Source organism: Myxocyprinus asiaticus, chromosome 12 (assembly GCF_019703515.2).
Source record: "Myxocyprinus asiaticus isolate MX2 ecotype Aquarium Trade chromosome 12, UBuf_Myxa_2, whole genome shotgun sequence".
Lineage (NCBI taxonomy): Eukaryota > Metazoa > Chordata > Actinopteri > Cypriniformes > Catostomidae > Myxocyprinus > Myxocyprinus asiaticus.
In genome coordinates, this window is record NC_059355.1 from 12,126,183 (window position 1) to 12,145,980 (window position 19,798).

A 19,798-nucleotide genomic window follows, 5' to 3' on the forward strand; every position below is an offset into this window, starting at 1 on the left:
AAGCCCTGACCTCAATCCGATAGAAAATTTGTGGGCAGAACTGAAAAAGCATGTGCGAGCAAGGAGGCCTTCAAACCTGACTCAGTTACACCAGTTCTGTCTGGAGGAATGGGCCAAAATTTTAGCAACTTGTTGTGAGAAGCTTGTGGAAGGCTGCCAAAAACATCTGACCCAAGTTAAACAATTTAAAAGCAATGCTACCAAATACTAACAAAGTGTACGTAAGCTTCTGACCCACTGGGAATGTAATGAAAAACTGAGTTTAAATGTATTTGGCTAAGGTGTATGTAAACTTCTGACTTCATATCTATCTATCTATCTATCTTATATACAGTAAGTACAGTGTATATATATATATATATATATATATATAAGGCTGTCAGGATAATACAATTCTGCCCGGCAATTAAATGGTATACAATCATACAATGCAATAAAATCTAAGTGTAAGCTTAATTTCCTGTAAGACTTTGTAAACAAATCTAACAAAGTGTAGAATGACATGTATAATTACTTCCCAAATATTAAACCATTTTAAATGATTCTGTAAATATTGTACAAATAAATAAATAATTTGTGGTCCACTTTAGCTGTGATACAGTCCATTTTTTGTTTTGGAACCCAGCACACCTGAATATTATATTTTAGTAATAAAACATTATTATTGTATTTATTTGTATCTATAATTTTATTTAGTATTATTATTTTTATTACAATGAATATTAGATTAATATTATTGCATCTAATAGTATTATTATGCAACAGTAATACATTTCTTTCATAATTTCTCTTAAGGTGATAAATATAAAACAAGTATTTCATGGGATTTATATTCCCTTAAAATGATTTTAAATTTAGATGGCAGTTTGCAATTACAAGTGCATAATGATCATGGTTATCTTAAATAATGTGCAAATTGGTACTTAATACACTTTAATTGATTGATTTTCATCAAAACATACAATAATCAATCTGAATATAATCAGATTATTTTACTTTATTAAGTTTCAGATTACATTTCAGAAGTAATTTACTCAAAACTGCAAATTAAACAGAATGCAGTTATCTCAGGGCACGTTTCTAAAAGTTAACTTGATATAGTCTTAAAAATCGGGTGCTAAGGCACACAAGACTAAAAAATCAGCAAGACATATTACAATGTCAAAGATGTCCATCAAGTGCATATTTACACAGACAAACATTCCCGAAACAGTGCAGACAGATGCAAATATGTGTTCTATGTGAACAGCCCCTTATCCAATATTTTCGAACGCATCAGTCTACAACTGAAATGAAAACCTCCTTTTGGACTCAAGAACTTATAAACCTTGATAATACTTTAATAGACCCAGTCTCCTATATCTCACGTTCAGATTACACACAGAGAGGAATACACATGTGCAAGCTGCAGGAAACAAGTGAATGCTGATTAATGGCACAGTTCTGAACAGAAGAGCAGCAGGAAATCAAAGTCGACAATCATTTGTTCTGTGGTGTTGTGCAGTAGTGCATAGCCTGAGATTGAAGAGAACAGTTTTAAAGCATTAAAGTTTACCTGGCTTAAAAAATAAAGCATCTTAATAATGGTGATTAAAATACTGTCTAATAAATACTAAGTACATGTACACAAACATTTCACATCAGAAACCACTCCCGTCTCTACTGTGGAGTAAAGGAAAAACAGGAGAAAGTAGCAGAGGTGTCAGTCTTGATCACGCTGCGGCGCGCAAAGACAGACTCGTTCTCTCCTGCGTGGCTTGCATCTTAAAGGAATAATTAACAATACAAATTTAAATTCTGTCATTACTTCTTCACCCTCAAATCGTTCCAAACCTGCTGTTTCTAGTTTTTTTTTTCCACTGAAAAAAGTTTGTAGAATCTTCTGGTAGCTCTTTTCCATTTGATAGTGTGACGAGGAGGAGGGCGTGGCCGGGCTGTGATGGTGCACGGCCGGCGCTGAATCAGCTGATCAGCGGGAGAGCAAGGTAAAGGGGAGCTGGAGGTGTCAGTTCGAGAGTGTGAGAGAGAGACGCATGTGGCCATGTTGCACGTGTATCTGTGTTTGTTTATGTTTGTTTTAAGTTAAGTTTAACATTAAAACTTTGTTTACTGTTCAGCCAGTTCCCGCCTCCTCCTTGCCCATCCTTGAATTGTTACAGACAGTTTATAGTGACCACATCTATCAAGCTGCAAAAATGACAATGAAAACATTCATAAAAGTAGTCCACATGACTAATTCCAAGTCTTCTGAAGTCATTCAATAGCTTTGTGTAAGAAACAGACTGGAATTTAAGTCATTATTCACTCGAGAACCGCTGCAACTGGATCAGTGTCTCAGATTGGTAAACTGGATCACAGTCATTGAAGAGGATGTTTCAACAGGGCATTGAAAAGAACTGGTTCTGATTCACTGATTCATTCATGAATCGGACTGATTCGATTCACGAGCTCAACTTACTTGACACAATGATTCGGCTACCGAATAAACAGCTAACAGGAGGGCAAGATTGTTCGTGATATAAATTAACTAAGTTAGCTGGTAACCAAATTAACTGACCACAAACAAATAAAATTAATAAAATCAGCGAACTTCAAGTTGGCTCCCCCGAGCCCATGTTTGATTCCAGTGTGGGTCATGTTCTGATCCCATTTCTCTTCTCTCATCCCTACTTTCCTGTATACACTCCACTTTTCTCTAAAATAAAGACTACAAAGCTATCATATGACTTCAGAAGACTTGAAATATAGCGCACAAGTCATACAGAATACTTTCATGGTGCTTTTTTGCCACTTTTTGGAGGTTAACAGATGTGATTGCCAGAAAATACATTTGCATGAAATTTCTCCTTTTGTGCTCCACCAGAAAAAAAAATTACAATAGGATTTGGAACAACATGAGGATGAGTAAGAAATGACAGATTTCTTTTTAGGTGAACTATTCCTCTAATTAAAGCTTAGTGTTTGAGGTTAGGTTGCCATAGATACTGTCAGCATATGAGGCGAGGACACTTCCTCCAGAGGTACCATGTGATTGGCTCATACATCTCTTGCTTTATGACCTGCGATCGCTCACATTAACAAGTCTGTCAGCAGGGATTTCCACACTGTCCACATGGGAGGATGGTGAATACGGTCTGTCATCTGTATGACGAGGGAGTGACGTCAGATCCCATTGGTCAGGTCCTGAATAACTCCGCCCTTCACCAGCTTCCGGAGAAACTCTTTCTCTTTGGATATGTTGTGTGTCCACGACTGGGTGTGTGTGAGAGAGGAAAAAGAGACACAATAGGGTAAATGTTCAGAAATAGACAAAAAAAATTCAAATGGTTATCACGTGCCGCTCTAAAAAGCACTGTGACATTGTTTGCTTTTGATTTCAGAAGCCATAATAGCAGACATGTACAACAACAGAAGAGCTCTACTGAGTAAAGTTCTTTCAACACACTGCACATGAGAGAAAATGACATAACAATGAAATACAGTGCCATCAATACCAATGCCAACGTTACAATATCAGTTGTACATGCTAAATACACAAAACATGAGAAATATCAACAACTACACTGAGTGGTCTGCAGGCACAAACAGTTTGGACCTAATATAGACAGAATTACCCTACAGAAGAGCTTCACCACATCCGATTACTGCCTTTCTAGATAGCCAACAAGCATTGAAACAGTGTTGTCAAAGTTAATGGCACTGAATTAACATTACTATCTGATGTTGATTCTACATCACATTTGCACTCTCAATTAATGCAGAAACAATATCGAAAAAAATAAATAAATGTTAAGACATTAAATCAATGGTAGAATCCGATGTTGATTCTACATCAAATTTGTTGAAACAACACTGAAATGTAACAAAATTTCAAAGATAAAATTCTCAAAGATAAGTTGCGTGCCTTTAAAAAACAACTCTGGTCCCTTTCGTCTTTCCGTAGTTCGATGCACATTGTACAATTGACAAGTTTGATAGGCTATTATTGATTTGTTGGGTGTTATTGATTAGTTTAGAAGACAGAAACCGTAACTAAGCTAAAACAGGTGATCATGAAAAAAGTAGTTGGTAGATTTGCCAAAGTTTGCGAGGTTCATGGCATCGTTTCTTAAAAAAAAGAGTTTTGCAAATGTCCTTGTTTGTAACTTAACATTTGCAAATTCTTCAAGCACATCTGTATGTATTACTCTTTGTTTTCAGGGTTACATATCTTAATATTTGGTACTTGCTGCATCTGGATGGACCAACTCAACAAAATCTCCAAAACCTCACCAAGACCATTTTGACCATTCACATACAGCTGCAATCGCGAGTCATGAGCACTCGTCTCGCATGCACGCAGGTATGCATGAGTGCTGTAAAGCAGCTGTCAACAAGACAGCACGTACATGGCATTATCGATACCAAGACCGGTATCATTAACTTATACAGTACATATATTCCTATTTAATGTCAGTTAGATAAAGAGTTACTGGTGCTTTTGACATCACTTCAAGATTATAAACACATTCGGGGCTTAAACCCCAGTAGCCCAAACCATGCATCACCGATGGTTAACGTTGCTGAATCAACTTGTTGTTTCCACATCACTTTTGCACCCTGCATTAATCTTGAAACAAAATTGAAATGTAAATAAAAAAATCAAGTTATGTCATTGAATCGATGTTAGAATCTGATTCTACATCACTTCTGTTGAAATTTCAACATATATTCAAGAAATTTGGTGCAAAGCAATTATCTAAATAAAAACAACTTTCGCACAGTTTCTAGAGTTTATTTATCTTCGTCACACAAAAAAAATAACAGCAAAAAAAAAAAAAAAAAGATGTAGTTGGAGGCAGGGGCGGATTATGACTAGCAAGGGCTCAGGGGCCAATTTTCTTTTAAAGTTGAGATCTACGCAATCGATTTTCATTGATTTAAGTCTCTTTTAATACCTGTTCTGTTATTTACAGTCAGATTAATTCAAACACACGTCTTTCAAACACATGGCTGTGATAAAGAAACCACTCAGCACATTTGCTGAACAGCCACTGTTCAAGAGACAGTACCAATTTAAAATATTTTATACATAATGTAAACTCAATGTAAATACTACAAATTATGCATACAAAATGCATATATTTAAAGGGGCCAAAATAAATTATGAAATATTTTAACTTCATCAAGCACTTTAAATATTGATGAATTTAACAAAAACAGTTGGCTCCTAAAGTATCTATGCAAGGGTTTGGTGAAATTTGGCAGAGTTCAGGTAGTTCTGGCTTGCGCTGCTATATCTTTTCTAACTCATCTGAATGATGGGGTGCATTCCATTCAGAAGTGATCATCCCTATACCCTATTTCCTTCAAAGACTTTACCCTCCATTGTGAGAGCTTTGAAGGGTTGAAAGGTGTGGGGCTCAAAAATAGTGGTCATTTGGTCATTTTTTAGAAAATTCTGTTTGGAAAGACCCTACAGTTTGGCTACCATTATTATTCTTCCTTCAAAAAGCCCTGGGAAGGCATAATTAAGCCGTTTCAAAGTGGCCAAAAATCCCCTAGACTACATTACATTGACAGAATATTTAAGTACATGTACAAACAGAGTTGGGGGCCTGGGTAGCTCAGCGAGTATTGACGCTGACTACCACCCCTGGAGTCGCGAGTTCGAATCCAAGGCGTGCTGAGTGACTCCAGCCAGGTCTCCTAAGTAACCAAATTGGCCCGGATGCTAAGGAGGGTGGAGTCACATGGGGTAACCTCCTCGTGGTCGCTATAATGTGTGGTTCTCGCTCTCGGTGGAGCGCGTGGTGAGTTGTGCATGGATGCCGTGGAGAATAGCATGGGCCTCCACACATGCTATGTCTCCGCGGTAAGGTGCTCAACAAGCCACGTGATAAGATGCGCGGATTGATGGTCTCAGATGTGGAGGCAAATGAGATTCATCCTCCGCCACCCAGATTGAGGCGAGTCACTACGCCACCACGAGGACTTAGAGTGCATTGGGAATTGGGCATTCCAAATTGGGGAGAAAAGGGGAGAAAAAAAATAAAAACTGAGCTACGAGTTTTGGAATGTTCTTAATTTCAAACTTCAGCTGTCAAAATTTACACACAAGCCCTTTAATCTGCTTTAAGATGCTCTCTTCTTTCTTTCTTTCTTTCTTTCTTTCTTTCTTTTTTTCTGTTAAACCTGTAAAAATATCTAACTTCAAGCATTTGTAAACATAATAAATATCAATATTTATTAAATATCAGTAAAATATCAATATTTTCTTTTCCCCAACCACCTATAAGCCAAGTTATTTTTTGTAATGTAAGGCAAACATGCAGTTATAGCAATGAATAATAAACTTTTTTGTACGATAGCCCATTTATACAACGAATAAATCTTAACCATATAAAGCGTAACATATTAAATAAAAGTCAGAAAATTATATATTTTTAAACCTGTTTAAACCTACTTTTTTTTATTTATTTTTTTATAAAATAATAAACACGTTGCTTGAATTCAATAAATACTACTTTTGAAATATCATTAACAATATAAACGTTATTGTTAATTTTATTTTTTCAAAATCAGCAAAGATTTCACATAAAAAAGATGAGTGCATCAAATATGAAGGTAGCTATTTTGGAAATTATTTTACAAGGTCTTCTACTTCCAGAAGAGTATGGGAACTTTCACCAGGTGGCGTTATAAGATTAAAGAGTGGCTCAGAAACAGAAAGTCAAAAGGGTCCTATAAGAGGGCTCAGGGTCCTCATAGTCACAGGGCCCCGTTGAGGGGGCCTTGTATAAGCTGTTGGGCCCATATATTTAAGCATTTACAAACATTTGTTTTCAAAGTTGATGGGCCCACCCGGGCCCCTAGTAGTCAAGGGCCCCTGGGCACTGGCCCCATTGGCCCAGTCCGTAATTCATCTATGGTTGGAGGCATCCAAGTTACTGCTCCCACACTCATTTGCTGAATCAAAGCATCTAAAACAGATCAAATCAAAGAGACAACAACAGTGTGTTAAAAATCAATGGAGCAGAATAATAATCTTAGTAATTCACAAGTGGAAATTTAGTTTGTACAGTCTAGGAGTGCCACGTTTTGACAAATCGATCATGTTGGCTAGTCCAGTTTGAATTTGGTGTGCCAGATCAGAAAAACATCCATAATGTGCAGTCTGTAGGAACAAAAGATTATGAAAATATATGGTTTGTCTAGATTGTTTAAACAGTTTCTGGTATTTTTACAAGAATATTGTTAGAAATTGCCAAGGATACTATGCAAGCTAAAGGCTACTATCAATAATATATTTTTCATCTCTTTCAATTAAGAGAATCCACAAAATCAAAAACATTGTTTTAGACACTTGGTGATGTTACACGTAGGACAGATTGTGCAGCTTGTCATGTAAGAGAATCCATGTAAGATCACCAATGTTTTAGCAAGAACCATTGATTAAAAGGTGCATTAATCGCCCAATATTTGATTATATCATTCATTCTAATAATTGTTAGAGTACTCAATTATCAAAATAATCGTTAGTTGCCGCCCTACATGAATGCCAGGTGGTTGAAAATTATGTGGATAAAAATAATGAGACTGAAGTGTGTAATTACTGTGCCACTAGCGCCACCAAACGTATTTGCAAAATATGTTTTCTAAGCGCAACAGAGACACAGTGTTTACAGTTTTCAAGAAAATTAACGTATGAATGGCTTATTATAGTTGTCTCTACACATAAAGCTGGGATAGGAGAAAGTTCTTTAACACAAAAAGTTACATCAGCTTAAATTCACACAATGCAGTGCATAAACAATCTGTTTTGAAAACTACTCACTAATAATCAGTTTGCAGCAATTCATAATTGAAAAACTTCATTTTGCAAAATTGTAATACAAATTTAACCCTTTCCTTATCTGATTTAACAGCAAGGATGTGAGGTGCTGTCTGGTCCTTTCAAGATCCCGGATGATCACACGGTCAACTACAGAGCCTTTTTTTAATTTTTTATGAGCCCGTTTACATGCACACCAATACGCTGATTACTCTCTAAAATCAGTTTTTTTTTTTTTTATCTGACAAGGCAAGAAATCCGCATTTACATGACATTTGAAATAATCGATTCTACTTTTGACATCAAATCTTGAAGAGGCATGTGCTCAACATATATGCACATTGGATGAGCCGGTAAGAACACGGGGTAAGGTTTTACATGTCACGTGAAATCGGCATAAAGGGCAAAAATCTACCTGTGTCGACCGGGTTATTCATAAGCCTTTATGGCCTTTACACCGATAAAGGAACGCGGTTTATTGCGTTTACATGACCACATGCTTTGTCAGCTTATTAAGCATAATCGGTGTAAGAACGTGCATGTAAACACGCTCATTGTCACTCCATCATGGGGTGCTTCTCATTTCTTTAATTGTGTATCCTTATTTTTTCTTTGTCTTTTTCTTTATTTTTCTTAACTCCTCCCTCATAAGAAAAAAGAATGCAAGGATGCTATGCAAGAGTAGAATCAAAGTATATAATGAAAGCAGTACATGTGAAAAATCTTATTTCCTTGCTCACTCGATAATTCGGATGAAAAATCTAAATTTTATCAACTATCAACACATTGCCATCTTAGTTGGCTCATAAACAATGAAGAAATAAATGATTTCACAGACTGTTAAATCAGCAAGGCCAATTATTTGACAAATATTTGGCCATTTTGAGAAGTTTTGATTATCAGCGGACTATTAACTGCACCTACTTGGACAGTTAACAGGACCATTTAAAGTGTTTGCAACCATTTGTGTAAAGATCTACTGACAGCCTTGTCAATGCATAATTTGAAAACATAAAATGCATTTTAGTGAAGAGTGAAGTTTGAGTAAATACTCTGTTTAAGAAATGTTCATACACAGTATGCAGTCATAATATCAGCCAATATCAGCATTTAGACAAAATAAAAGATTTGTGCCTTGTATCATAACCAGTGAAAAAATAAAATATTTTAATCAGAAAATTTTACAGCAGTTTAGTACTCATCATTTTGAGTATTCTTTGGTTTGGTGTATTTATTAAGTATTTTAGTGTTTAGTCAGAGGAAAATTGGGTTTGGAGAAACAAGCAAACAAACATTCATTCAGTTCTCTTGATAAGCATATTCCAGTTTAAAGAAGCCATTTTTAGCATTTAAGTTTTTTTCCATGAAGTCCACTAATAATGTTAATGAATGCATAATTTTGTTGATCATGTCCATTTTCCACCTTCTCTCTGACCCCTACAATTAAAGGTTTTTGCTCTCTTTTGACCTCTGTGTGTGGGGAAATAAATCATAAAAACAAATCATAAACGAACCTGGTTATCACATGTTCCCAATTAATGTCCACTGTGGAAAATAAAGATATGAAAATATAAAATATATGAAATAAGCATTTGGCTATTTTAGGAATGAAAGACAAGACTAAATTTGTTGTGTGGTTTTTAGTACTTGACAAAGGAAAATCCATGTAATTAATTCTTATTCATATTAACAGTAAAAAAGAAACCTGCTGCAGATACACTTGTTTAGGTGTGCATTACCACTGGCAACTCTGACCACTTTGTTGCTGAATTGCTCATTCTCACTGCAGAGTTATATATTATGATAACTTATTTTATTCTGTTAGCTGGTGGAATGAAAATGTATGCCGTCATCCTAACAGAGAGCAACAGTCTGGTTCTGGAAGTAAAAATCCCATTAATTTTTCCATAAAGGAATTATTAATTTCAACTTAAAAAAAAATAGTGTTTATTAGTGGATGGTGAAGAGCTACACTCCCCATGAACCTCCAGAGAAAAATCCACAAATCAGAGAATTGTGGCAAAAAAAAAAACCTTCAAGTCAGTCTCCCTACACTCTCAAAACTATTTAAATATTTGTACATATCAGAATATTTTGCAATATACTTTAAATACACTGTTTCTATACCTATAATCAACAACTTTAAATCAATAGTTTTATATTTTCCCATTTTTAATTCAATTACGTCATTCGCAATGCTTCATGGGATTGTAGTTCATTCCCTCATGAAAGAAATTGAGTACACAGTCTTGTGCCTTTTTCTTTTGGTTCAATTTCAAATATTATTGGCTTTACATCAAAGTTTGTAATGTTGTGATTCACCTCGGAGCTGGTTGGTTCATGGCTTAAAACTCTTTTGAGAGATTTTATGAAATCCCTATAGAAAACAAATTATGGGAAAAATACTAGTGCTGTCAGCGTTAACATGTTCACGCATGTGATTAATTTTAAATGTGTAACGCGTAAATTTTTTCTTAATCGCGGTTAAGGCATGTACCGATTTGACATTAGATTCTGACATTTTATTCAGCTCCGTGTGAGTTGTAAACACTGTTAGAGGGCGGACCCTTGCAATGTGTGCAGCGAGGACATTACACTCGGTTACACACTACAAACAAACATACAACAGTGAGTCCGTGCCAGAGAAAGGACCTATTATAAAATAAATGCCTATGGGACTTGTGACAAAAGTTCTTTGTGTCTTTTGTAAGTCAGCATTTTACCACATAAGTATGTAAATTCTTACAAGCCTGCTCTGCAGCTTGTTCTCCCGTGGAGGGTCTGTTGACGCTCCGCTCAGATTTAACATAATTTAAACTTTTTACCAATTGCCGCCGAGCTTCTGAAACGTCAGCTAATAATTACCAGACAATTCGGATTATTTATATTTCCATTGGCAGTGCCAGCACTAAAAGCACAACAAGATGCACTTTTCATATCACAAATCATGTGCATTCCATATTCAAAGTGATAAGACAGCCTGATGATGATAAATATTGTGGAGGATGAGGATTTAAGATATTTAATCCACATTGCAATGAATATGAGTCCTATCAATCAGTCAACATCCCACTTAGACTTTGGTAAATGTTTAATGTTCCTTAAATTGGTGCTATTTTAGTGAATTTCTATTTTTTAATGTGGAGTTTGGAGATATATATATATATATAAATGGTGCATTTAGAAAGTATTCAGACCCCTTCATTTTTTCACATTTTGTTGTTGCAGCCTTATGCTAAAATGCTTTTTTTCCCCCTAATTAACATTTTTTATTGCTTCATATAGATAACAAAGAAAAGCAAAACAAATATACACAGAATCAACATTTAACCCCCACTATTACCCCTCCCAATCCCCAATCCCACCCTGACCCTCAACAACATCCCTGTGGTCACACATGATTATAGACATAAAATAATAATAATAATAATAATAATCACACACATTTAAAACTAAACTTCTCTCTCCACTGCCCCTCCCTGAGAGCCCTCCAAAAATGCCAAATAGCTGCCCCATTTCCCATCAAATGAATCCCAATTCCCCAACCTTCTACATGATGCTTCCTCGAAAGCCGCCACCCTCCCCATCTCCATGCACCATTCTTGAAATGAGGGCACTCCAGCCAACTTCAATCCCCTTAAAACAATTTGTCTACCAATCATAACACTGGTTAAGACCCAATTTTTTATGTGTTTATCCCCTATCCATCCCATCGCCTAAAATACAGAGTCTGGGGAAAAATTAAATTTGAGTGCCCAATACATCACACATAAAACTCTGAACCTTCAACCAAAATTCTTGGATCTTAACACACCACCAAAAAACATGGGTTGTGTCTCAGTCTTCTAATTGGCATCACCAGCAGGTGGATGTGTCTTTAAGACCAAGCCTATACAATCTAGAGGGGGTCCAAGAGAATCGATGTAAAATCTTGAATTGCATAAGGCACACCCGTGCATCTCTAGATGCAGACTTGACGTTTTTAAGAATCCTAGCCCACACTCCCTCCTCCAATACCAAGTTTAAATATTTCTCCTATAATCTCTTGACAGAAGTTAAAGCTATGACCCCCAGACTCTGAATTAGCAGGGAGTAATACACTGATGCCTCATGACCTTCTCCAAAAACAGTAATCACCACTCCCAGAGTACCTTCCGCTTTAGGGGGTGTATGCTACTCCCAAAAATAGTACAGAGCAGGTGGTGCAGCTGTAAATACCTAAAGAACTGAGATCTGGGAATCCCAAAATGTTGAACCAAATTTTCAAAGGATCTCAACACTCCACTCTCATATAGGTCACTGAGTGTATTAACCTCCCTCACAATCCACTCTGACCAGCAGAAAGGGGACTTATTAATTCATAATTTTGGGTTCAGCCATATGCTCGAGGTAACATTTAAATAAATGTCCGAACTAAACACTCTGGACACTTTTGTCCATACTGGGTGCAAATGCGAGATAATAGGGTGTAACTTAATTTCTCCGATTAGTTTGATAGAAATGCTTTGCAATGGCGAAATAGGGGCAAGAACTTCCTGTTCAATACAAAACCAGGGAGGGGCTATCTCAGGTGGAAGTGACCAATGAGCCAAATGTCTGAGACTGAATGCATAATTATAAAACAAAATCTTGGGTAGGCCTAGCCCACCTTTGTCAATCGGCCTATGCAGTTTACTGAAATGTAATCTGGGACGTTTACCATTCCAAATGAAGGACTTCGCTATGCTATCAAATTGCTTGAATTAAGAGAGGGGGACATCTATAGGAAGAGACTGTAGCAGGTAGTTGAATTTTGGAATACAATTCATTTTGATAACAATAACCTTACCAATCATAGATAAATGTAATGAAGGTCAAAATTAACTCTAACTAAATCACACAAATTTGCTGGGAATAAAATACCTAAATACTTAAAAGCCGATACCAGGCAGTACGCTGTCAGAGCCAAAGCTTCGGATTTAGACCAATTAACTCTGTATCTTGAGAACTTAGAAAAGGAATGAATAATTCTTTGGAGGCAAGGCATAGATCTAGTAGGGTCGGAGGCGAATTATATCATCATGATGGCGCCGTGGATGGCTGCCTCAGTGTGGAGCTCCTCAGTTCTTTTGTTGTTTTTGTTTGTTTGTCCTGTGTTTAGTAATCATTTTCCAGTCAGTTTTAACATTTTTCAATGAAAGTTGGTGTACAGATGTAACAATGTTAAAGAGAATGTGCTGTCCTAATTTGGAAGTGCTCTTTATTAACTGTAAGCCTTTCTACTCGCCATGGGAGTTTTCCTCGTTTATTCTGGTGAGTGTGTATATCGTGTGTATAACACAGCGCTGCAACAGCTGGCTGATCAGATCACAGACATGGAACAACAATACCCAGACTCAGTTATTATTATTCTTGGGCATTTTAACAAAGCAAATCTCACACGTGAACTGCCCAAATACAAACAGCACATCACATGCCCCACCAGAGACAGGAACATACTGGATCATTGTTACACAACAATAAAGGATGCATATCGCTCTGTCCCTAGAGCAGCTTTGGGACTCTCTGATCACTGTCTGGTTCATCTTCTTCCAACCTATAGGCAGAAATTAAAATCAACCAAGCCAGTAGTAAGAACTATAAAGAGATGGACCAATGAAGCAGAGCGGTAACTACAAGCCTGCTTCGATTGCACAGATTGGAGTGGTTTTGAGGCTGGAGCCACAGACCTGGACGTGCTCACAGATACTGTTACATCATATATCAGTTTCTGTGAGGATATGTGCATTCCTACTAGGACTTATTTAAAGTTCAACAACGACAAACCATGGACAAACCAGAACTCAGGTCAGCTTTGTCAGGCAAAAGAGGATGCTTACAAGGGTGGGGATAAAATCTTGTACAATCAGGTCAGGAACACACTGAATAAGGAAATCAGAGTGGCTAAAAGAAGCTATTCTGATAAACTGAAAAACTAATTTTCAGTTAACAACCCTGCATCAGTGTGGAGTGGCCTGAAACAATTTACTAACTACAGGACTCCTACCCCCAACCCTGTAGGGAACCAACAACTGGCTGATGACCTGAATGTGTTCTACTGCAGATTGGAAAAGCCAAATCTCACACCCCACACCCACTCTGACCTTCACTTCACACAAACACCAACACCTCCTGCAACCCCCCTCCTCCCCCCTCCTGCTACTCAACCTGCACTTAAGATCTGTGAAGATGATGTGAGCCGCGTCTTTCGGAAACAAAAGACGAGGAAGGCTTCAGGCCCAGATGTCATCCTGTGCTAACCAGCTGGCCCCCATCTTCACACAGATTTTCAATAGATCACTGGAGCAGTGTGAAGTCCCATGCTGCTTCAAATGCTCAATCATTATTCCTGTCCCAAAGAAACCAAAAATCACAGGACTTAATGAATACAGACCTGTCGCCCTGACGTCTGTGGTCATGATATCATTTGAGAGACTGGTGTTGGCCCACCTGAAGAACATCACTGGACCCTTTCTAGATCCACTTCAATTTGCTTATCGAGCAAACAGGATAGGATTGCATCAAGATGGCGCCAAGTATGGCTGCTGCGTTGCGAGCTCCGACACAACATAGTAGTGTTTTGTTTGTTTTGTTCACAATTCTTATGGTTTTTTTGTCTTGGATGTTGTCTGCCTTATTGTCTACAACAGACAAACACTTTTGGACATTGGTTCAGCAATTCCACACTGTAAACCGGACTTCAAATTTCTCAATGCCGACCCGTTGTTTACAAACACGCAAGCGGAGCCCTTTGTCTGGGCTGCATGGCCGCGGAAACGCAAATGGAAAAGGGGAAACAGAGCCGGCGTTCTCATCAGAGTAAGACGCCGTGCAAATCGACCCCCGCTACCCACTATTCTACTGGCAAATGTTCAGTCTCTGGATAACAAGCTCTGCGAGCTGAAAGCGCGGATCTCTTTCCAACGAGATACAAAGGACTGCTGCATTATCTGCCTTACGGAAACTTGGATGTCTGCGGAGATTCCAGACTCAGCCATTGAACCCACGGGGTTCTCTGTGCACCGAGCGGACAGAGCCAAAGACCTCTCAGGTAAAAGCAGAGGAGATGGTGTATGTTTTATGATCAACAAATCCTGGTGTGATCAGAGGAATGTACATTCTATCAAGTCTTTCTGCTCTCCTGATCTGGAATTTCTTATGCTTCTGTGTCGACCATTCTGGCTACTGAGGGAATTCACAGCGGTCATTATCACAGCTGTGTACATTCCCCCACAAGCCGACACAGACTGGGCACTCAAGGAACTGTATGGGAGTATAAGTGAGCAGGAAACCTCGCACCCTGAGGCCGCGTTCATTGTGACCGGGGACTTTAATAAAGTCAGTTTAAAATCAGTTGCACCAAAATACCACCAGCACATTAGTTTCAACACACGAGGGGACCAGGTTTTGGACCGTTGCTACTCTCCCTTCCGGGATGGCTACAAATCCCTCCCCCGCCCACCATTTGGCAAATCGGACCACTCTTCCATTCTGCTTCTGCCCGCTTACAGGCAGAAACTGAAACAGGAAGCACCCACCCTCAGAATGATCCAGTGCTGGTCGGACCAATCAGACTCTATGCTACAAGACTGTTTTGATCACACGGACTGGGAGATGTTCCGGTCCGCCTCTGATGACGACATCGAGCTTTACGCTGACAGCGTAATGTGTTTGATCAAAAAGTGCGTGGAGGACGTGGTTCCGACCAGAACAATACGGATCTATCCGAATCAGAAACCATGGATAAATAACGATGTTCGCGCGGCACTTAATGTGCGGACCTCCGCTTTTAATTCTGGGAACGCGAAGGAGCATAAACAAGCCAGTTATGCCCTCCGAAAAACTATCAGAACCGCAAAACGCCAGTACAGGAGCAAAATTGAAGGACAGTTTAACACCACCAACTCTAGAAGCATGTGGCAGGGAATTAACATCCTCACGGACTTTAAAGGGAATAAAAACTCCGCCATGAACACTGCTGTCTCTCTCCCGGATGAGCTAAATACTTTTTATGCTCGTTTTGAGGGAAATAAGACCACCCTCGTGGAGAGAGCTACAGAGAGGTTAGTTCACTCTGTAGCGGATGTAACCCGATCCTTCCAACGGGTGAATATCCGCAAAGCCACGGGCCCAGACGGCATTCCGGGCCGCGTCATCAGAGTGTGCGCGAACCAGCTGGCTGGTGTTTTTACGAACATTTTCAACCTTTCCCTCTCTTTGTCTGTAGTCCCCACATGCTTTAAAACATCCACCATTGTGCCTGTTCCAAAACAATCAAAAATAACTTGCTTAAATGACTGGCGTCCTGTTGCTCTGACCCCCATCATCAGCAAATGCTTTGAGAGACTAATCAGAGATTACATCTGCTCTGTGCTGCCTCTCTCTCTTGACCCGTTGCAGTTTGCTTACCGCAACAACCACTCCACTGATAATGCCATTGCATCTACACTACACACTGCTCTCTCCCACCTGGGAAAAAAAGAACACTTATGTGAGAATGCTGTTTGTAGACTACAGCTCAGGATTCAACACCATAGTGCCCTCCAGGCTAGATGAGAAACTCCGGGCTCTGGGCTTGAGCAGCTCGCTGTGCAGCTGGATCCTGGACTTCCTGTCAAGCAGACACCAGGTGGTTAGAATAGGCAGCAACATCTCCACATCACTGACCCTCAACACTGGAGCCCCGCAGGGCTGTGTTCTCAGCCCACTACTGTATTCCTTGTACACACATGACTGTGTGGCAACACATAGCTCCAATGCCATCATTAAGTTTGCTGATGACACGACGGTGGTAGGTCTGATCACTGACAATGATGAAACAGCCTACAGAGAGGAGGTGCACACTCTGACACACTGGTGTCAGGAGCACAACCTCTCCCTTAACGTCAGTAAGACAAAGGAGCTTGTGGTGGACTTCAGAAGAAAAGACAGAGAACACAGTCCCATCACCATCAGTGGAGCACCAGTGGAGAGAGTCAGCAGCTTCAAGTTCCTGGGTGTCCACATCACTGGGGAACTCACATGGTCCATCCACACTGAAGTCGTTGTGAAGAAGGCTCATCAGCGCCTCTTTTTCCTGAGACGGCTGAGGAAGTTTGGAATGAACCACCACATCCTCACACGGTTCTACACCTGCACTGTAGAGAGCATCCTGACTGGCTGCATCTCCGCCTGGTACGGCAATAGCACTGCCCACAACCGCAAAGCACTGCAAAGGGTGGTGCGAACTGCCAGACACATCATCGGAGGTGAGCTTCCCTCCCTCCAGGAAATACAAGGCGGTGTGTGAAAAAAGCTCGGAGGATCATCAGAGACTCCAGCCACCCGAGCCATGGGCTGTTCTCACTGCTACCATCAGGTAGGCGGTATCGCAGCATCAGGACCCGCACCAGCCGACTCCATGACAGCTTCTTCCCCCAAGCAATCAGACTTCTGAACACTTGATCTGCCACGATCAAAATACATCAGCACTGCACTTTATTACCCTTACTCTTATATCTCACACCGGACTGTCATAAATTATATTATTATTATATTATATTCTCTCCTAACAACTGACTATCAACCGACAGCCTGAATGTCAATACAGTACAATACTGTACATTCTATATATACTATATATACTTTTTTTAATATATTTTTATTTTTTATTTTTATTGAATAATGTGTATCTATATAGTGCGTATTGTATACTGTACAGTGTATGTTATTATTTGTATATTGTTGAGTGTAGTTATGTGTATATCAGATGTTTAAATTGTGCTGTGTTAATTTGATGTTATTGTAAATTGGTACTGTCTCATCACTGTCATGACTGCTATGTTGATTGGAACTGCACCCAAGAATTTCACACACCATTGCACTTGTGTATATGGCTGTGTGACAATAAAGTGATTTGATTTGATTTGATTTGATATCCTGCAACATCTGGACAGACCAGGGACATATGCAAGGATCCTTTTTGTGGACTTCAGTTCAGCTTTCAACACCATCATCCCAGCTATACTCCAGAATAAATTACGCCAACTCTCTGTTCCCATGTCTATCTGTCAGTGGATTATCAGCTTTCTGACGGACAGGCAGCAGCTTGTGAGACAGGGGAAACTCACTTCTAGCACCTGTGCAATCAGCACTGGTGCCCCCCAGGGATGTGTGCTCTTCCCACTACTCTTCTCCCTCTGCACCAATGACTGCATCGCCAAGGACCCCTCTGTCAAGCTCCTGAAGTTTGCAGACGACACCACTGTCATCTGCCTCATTCGAGATGATGATGAGTCTGCATACAGAAGGGAGGTTAACAGCTGGCTGTCTGGTGCAGTCAAAGCAACCTTGAGCTGAACACGCTCAAAACGGTGGAGATCATTGTGGACTTTAGGAGAAACACCCCAACACTGACCCCCCTCACCATTCTAAACAGCACTGTGGCAGCAGTGGAGTCATCAGATTCCTGGGCACTACCATCTCACAGGACCTGAAGTGGGAGACCCACATTGACTCACTGAGAAAAAGGCCCCGCAGAGGTTGTACTTCCTTCGCCAGCTGAGGAAATTCAACATGCCACAGGCACTGCTGATACAGTTTTACTCAGCAGTCATTGAGTCTGTCCTCTGCACTTCAATAACTGTCTGGTTTGGTTCAGCTACGAAATCAGATATCAGAAGACTACAAAGGACAGTTCGGACTGCTGAGAGGATTATTGGTTGCCCCCTGCCCCTCCTTCAAGAACTATACACTTCCAGAGTGAGGAAAAAGGCTGGAAAAATCACTCTGGACCCCACTCACCCTGCCCACTTCCTTTTTGAACAGCAATTCCTAAAGCATCATGTCTGGAGGAAACCGGGCACCGCTCATCACCTGTGCAATACAATCCCAACGGTGAAGCATGGTGGTGGTAGCATCATGCTGTGAGGGTGTTTTTCAGTGGCAGGGACTGGGGGACTGGTCAGGTTTGAAGGAAAGCTGAACATAGCAAAATACAGAGATCTCATTAATGAGAACCTGGTCCAGAGCACTCAGGACCTCAGACTGGGCCGAAGGTTCACCTTCCAATAGGAAAATGACCCTAAGCACACAGCCAAGACAATGCAAGTGTGGCTTAGGGACAACTCTGTGAATGTCCTTGAGTGGCCCAGCCAGAGCCCGGACTTGAATCCAATAGAACATTTCTGGAGAGACCTGAAAATGGCTGTTCACCAACAGTCCTCATCCAACCTGACAGAGTTTGAGAGGATCTGCAGAGAAGAATGGCAGAAAATCGTCCTGGTTACTTGCGTAACCTCCGTTCCCTGATGGAGGGAACGAGACGTTGTGTCGATGTAGTGACACTAGGGGTCACACTTGGAGCCCGAAACACATCTGGTCTTTGATAAAAGGCCAATGGAAATTGCCGAGTGGTATTTGCATAACACTCCCCTGGACATATGGGTATAAAAGGAGCTGGTATGCAACCACTCATTCAGATTTTGTGCTGAGGAGCCGAGACAAAGTCCTGGCCATTTCAGCAGGTAGTTCAGCATTGTGGCAGGAGGGACACAACGTCTCGTTCCCTCCATCAGGGAACGGAGGTTACGCAAGTAACCAGGACGTTCCCTATCTGTCACTCACTCGACGTTGTGTCGATGTAGTGACACTAGGGGTCCCTATACAAAACGCCGCAACTGGCTAAACTGTGTTACGTGAACTGGCGGTGTGTGACGGGCAAACCACTGTGTGCCTCGTAGCCAGTGCACCAGGCCGACACATAACCTCCCCCAACGCTGTTATGAGTGTCGAACGGTGCTTTGGGGACAAGTCGACTGCCCAAAAGATAGAGACAGGCTAGCACAGTCGTGGCCTCTTATCTTCTTTTTTTCCTCCCCCCCCAAAAAAAGGAATTAACCGACTGGGGCCACCAGGTCTATGTCGGGGGGGGGGTGTCCATCCCAAGGGGAAGATACCACGGAGACCACACCCTGCCCAGGGGGGGGG

The 19,798-nt window shown here is 40.2% G+C and overlaps 1 protein-coding gene across 3 annotated transcripts in view; it reads right to left on the minus strand.

Moving 5' to 3' along the window:
• Positions 1-795: 795 nt before the first annotated feature.
• st3gal3a (ST3 beta-galactoside alpha-2,3-sialyltransferase 3a) overlaps positions 796-19,798 on the minus strand; it is a 144,949-nt gene continuing 125,946 nt past the window's right edge. Inside the window, exons 11-12 of one of the 3 annotated variants that reach the window (XR_007898568.1) lie at positions 6,817-6,962; positions 796-3,252 (exon numbers count right to left, since the gene is read on the minus strand). Coding sequence is in view for 2 of the 3 variants with exons in the window: in XM_051711406.1 (XP_051567366.1) it covers positions 3,163-3,252 (90 nt within the window). In the remaining variant the exon portion in view is untranslated. Of the gene's footprint in view, positions 6,963-19,798 lie in introns of all 3 variants that reach the window. The other 2 variants (XM_051711407.1, XM_051711406.1) reach the window with 2 other exon arrangements.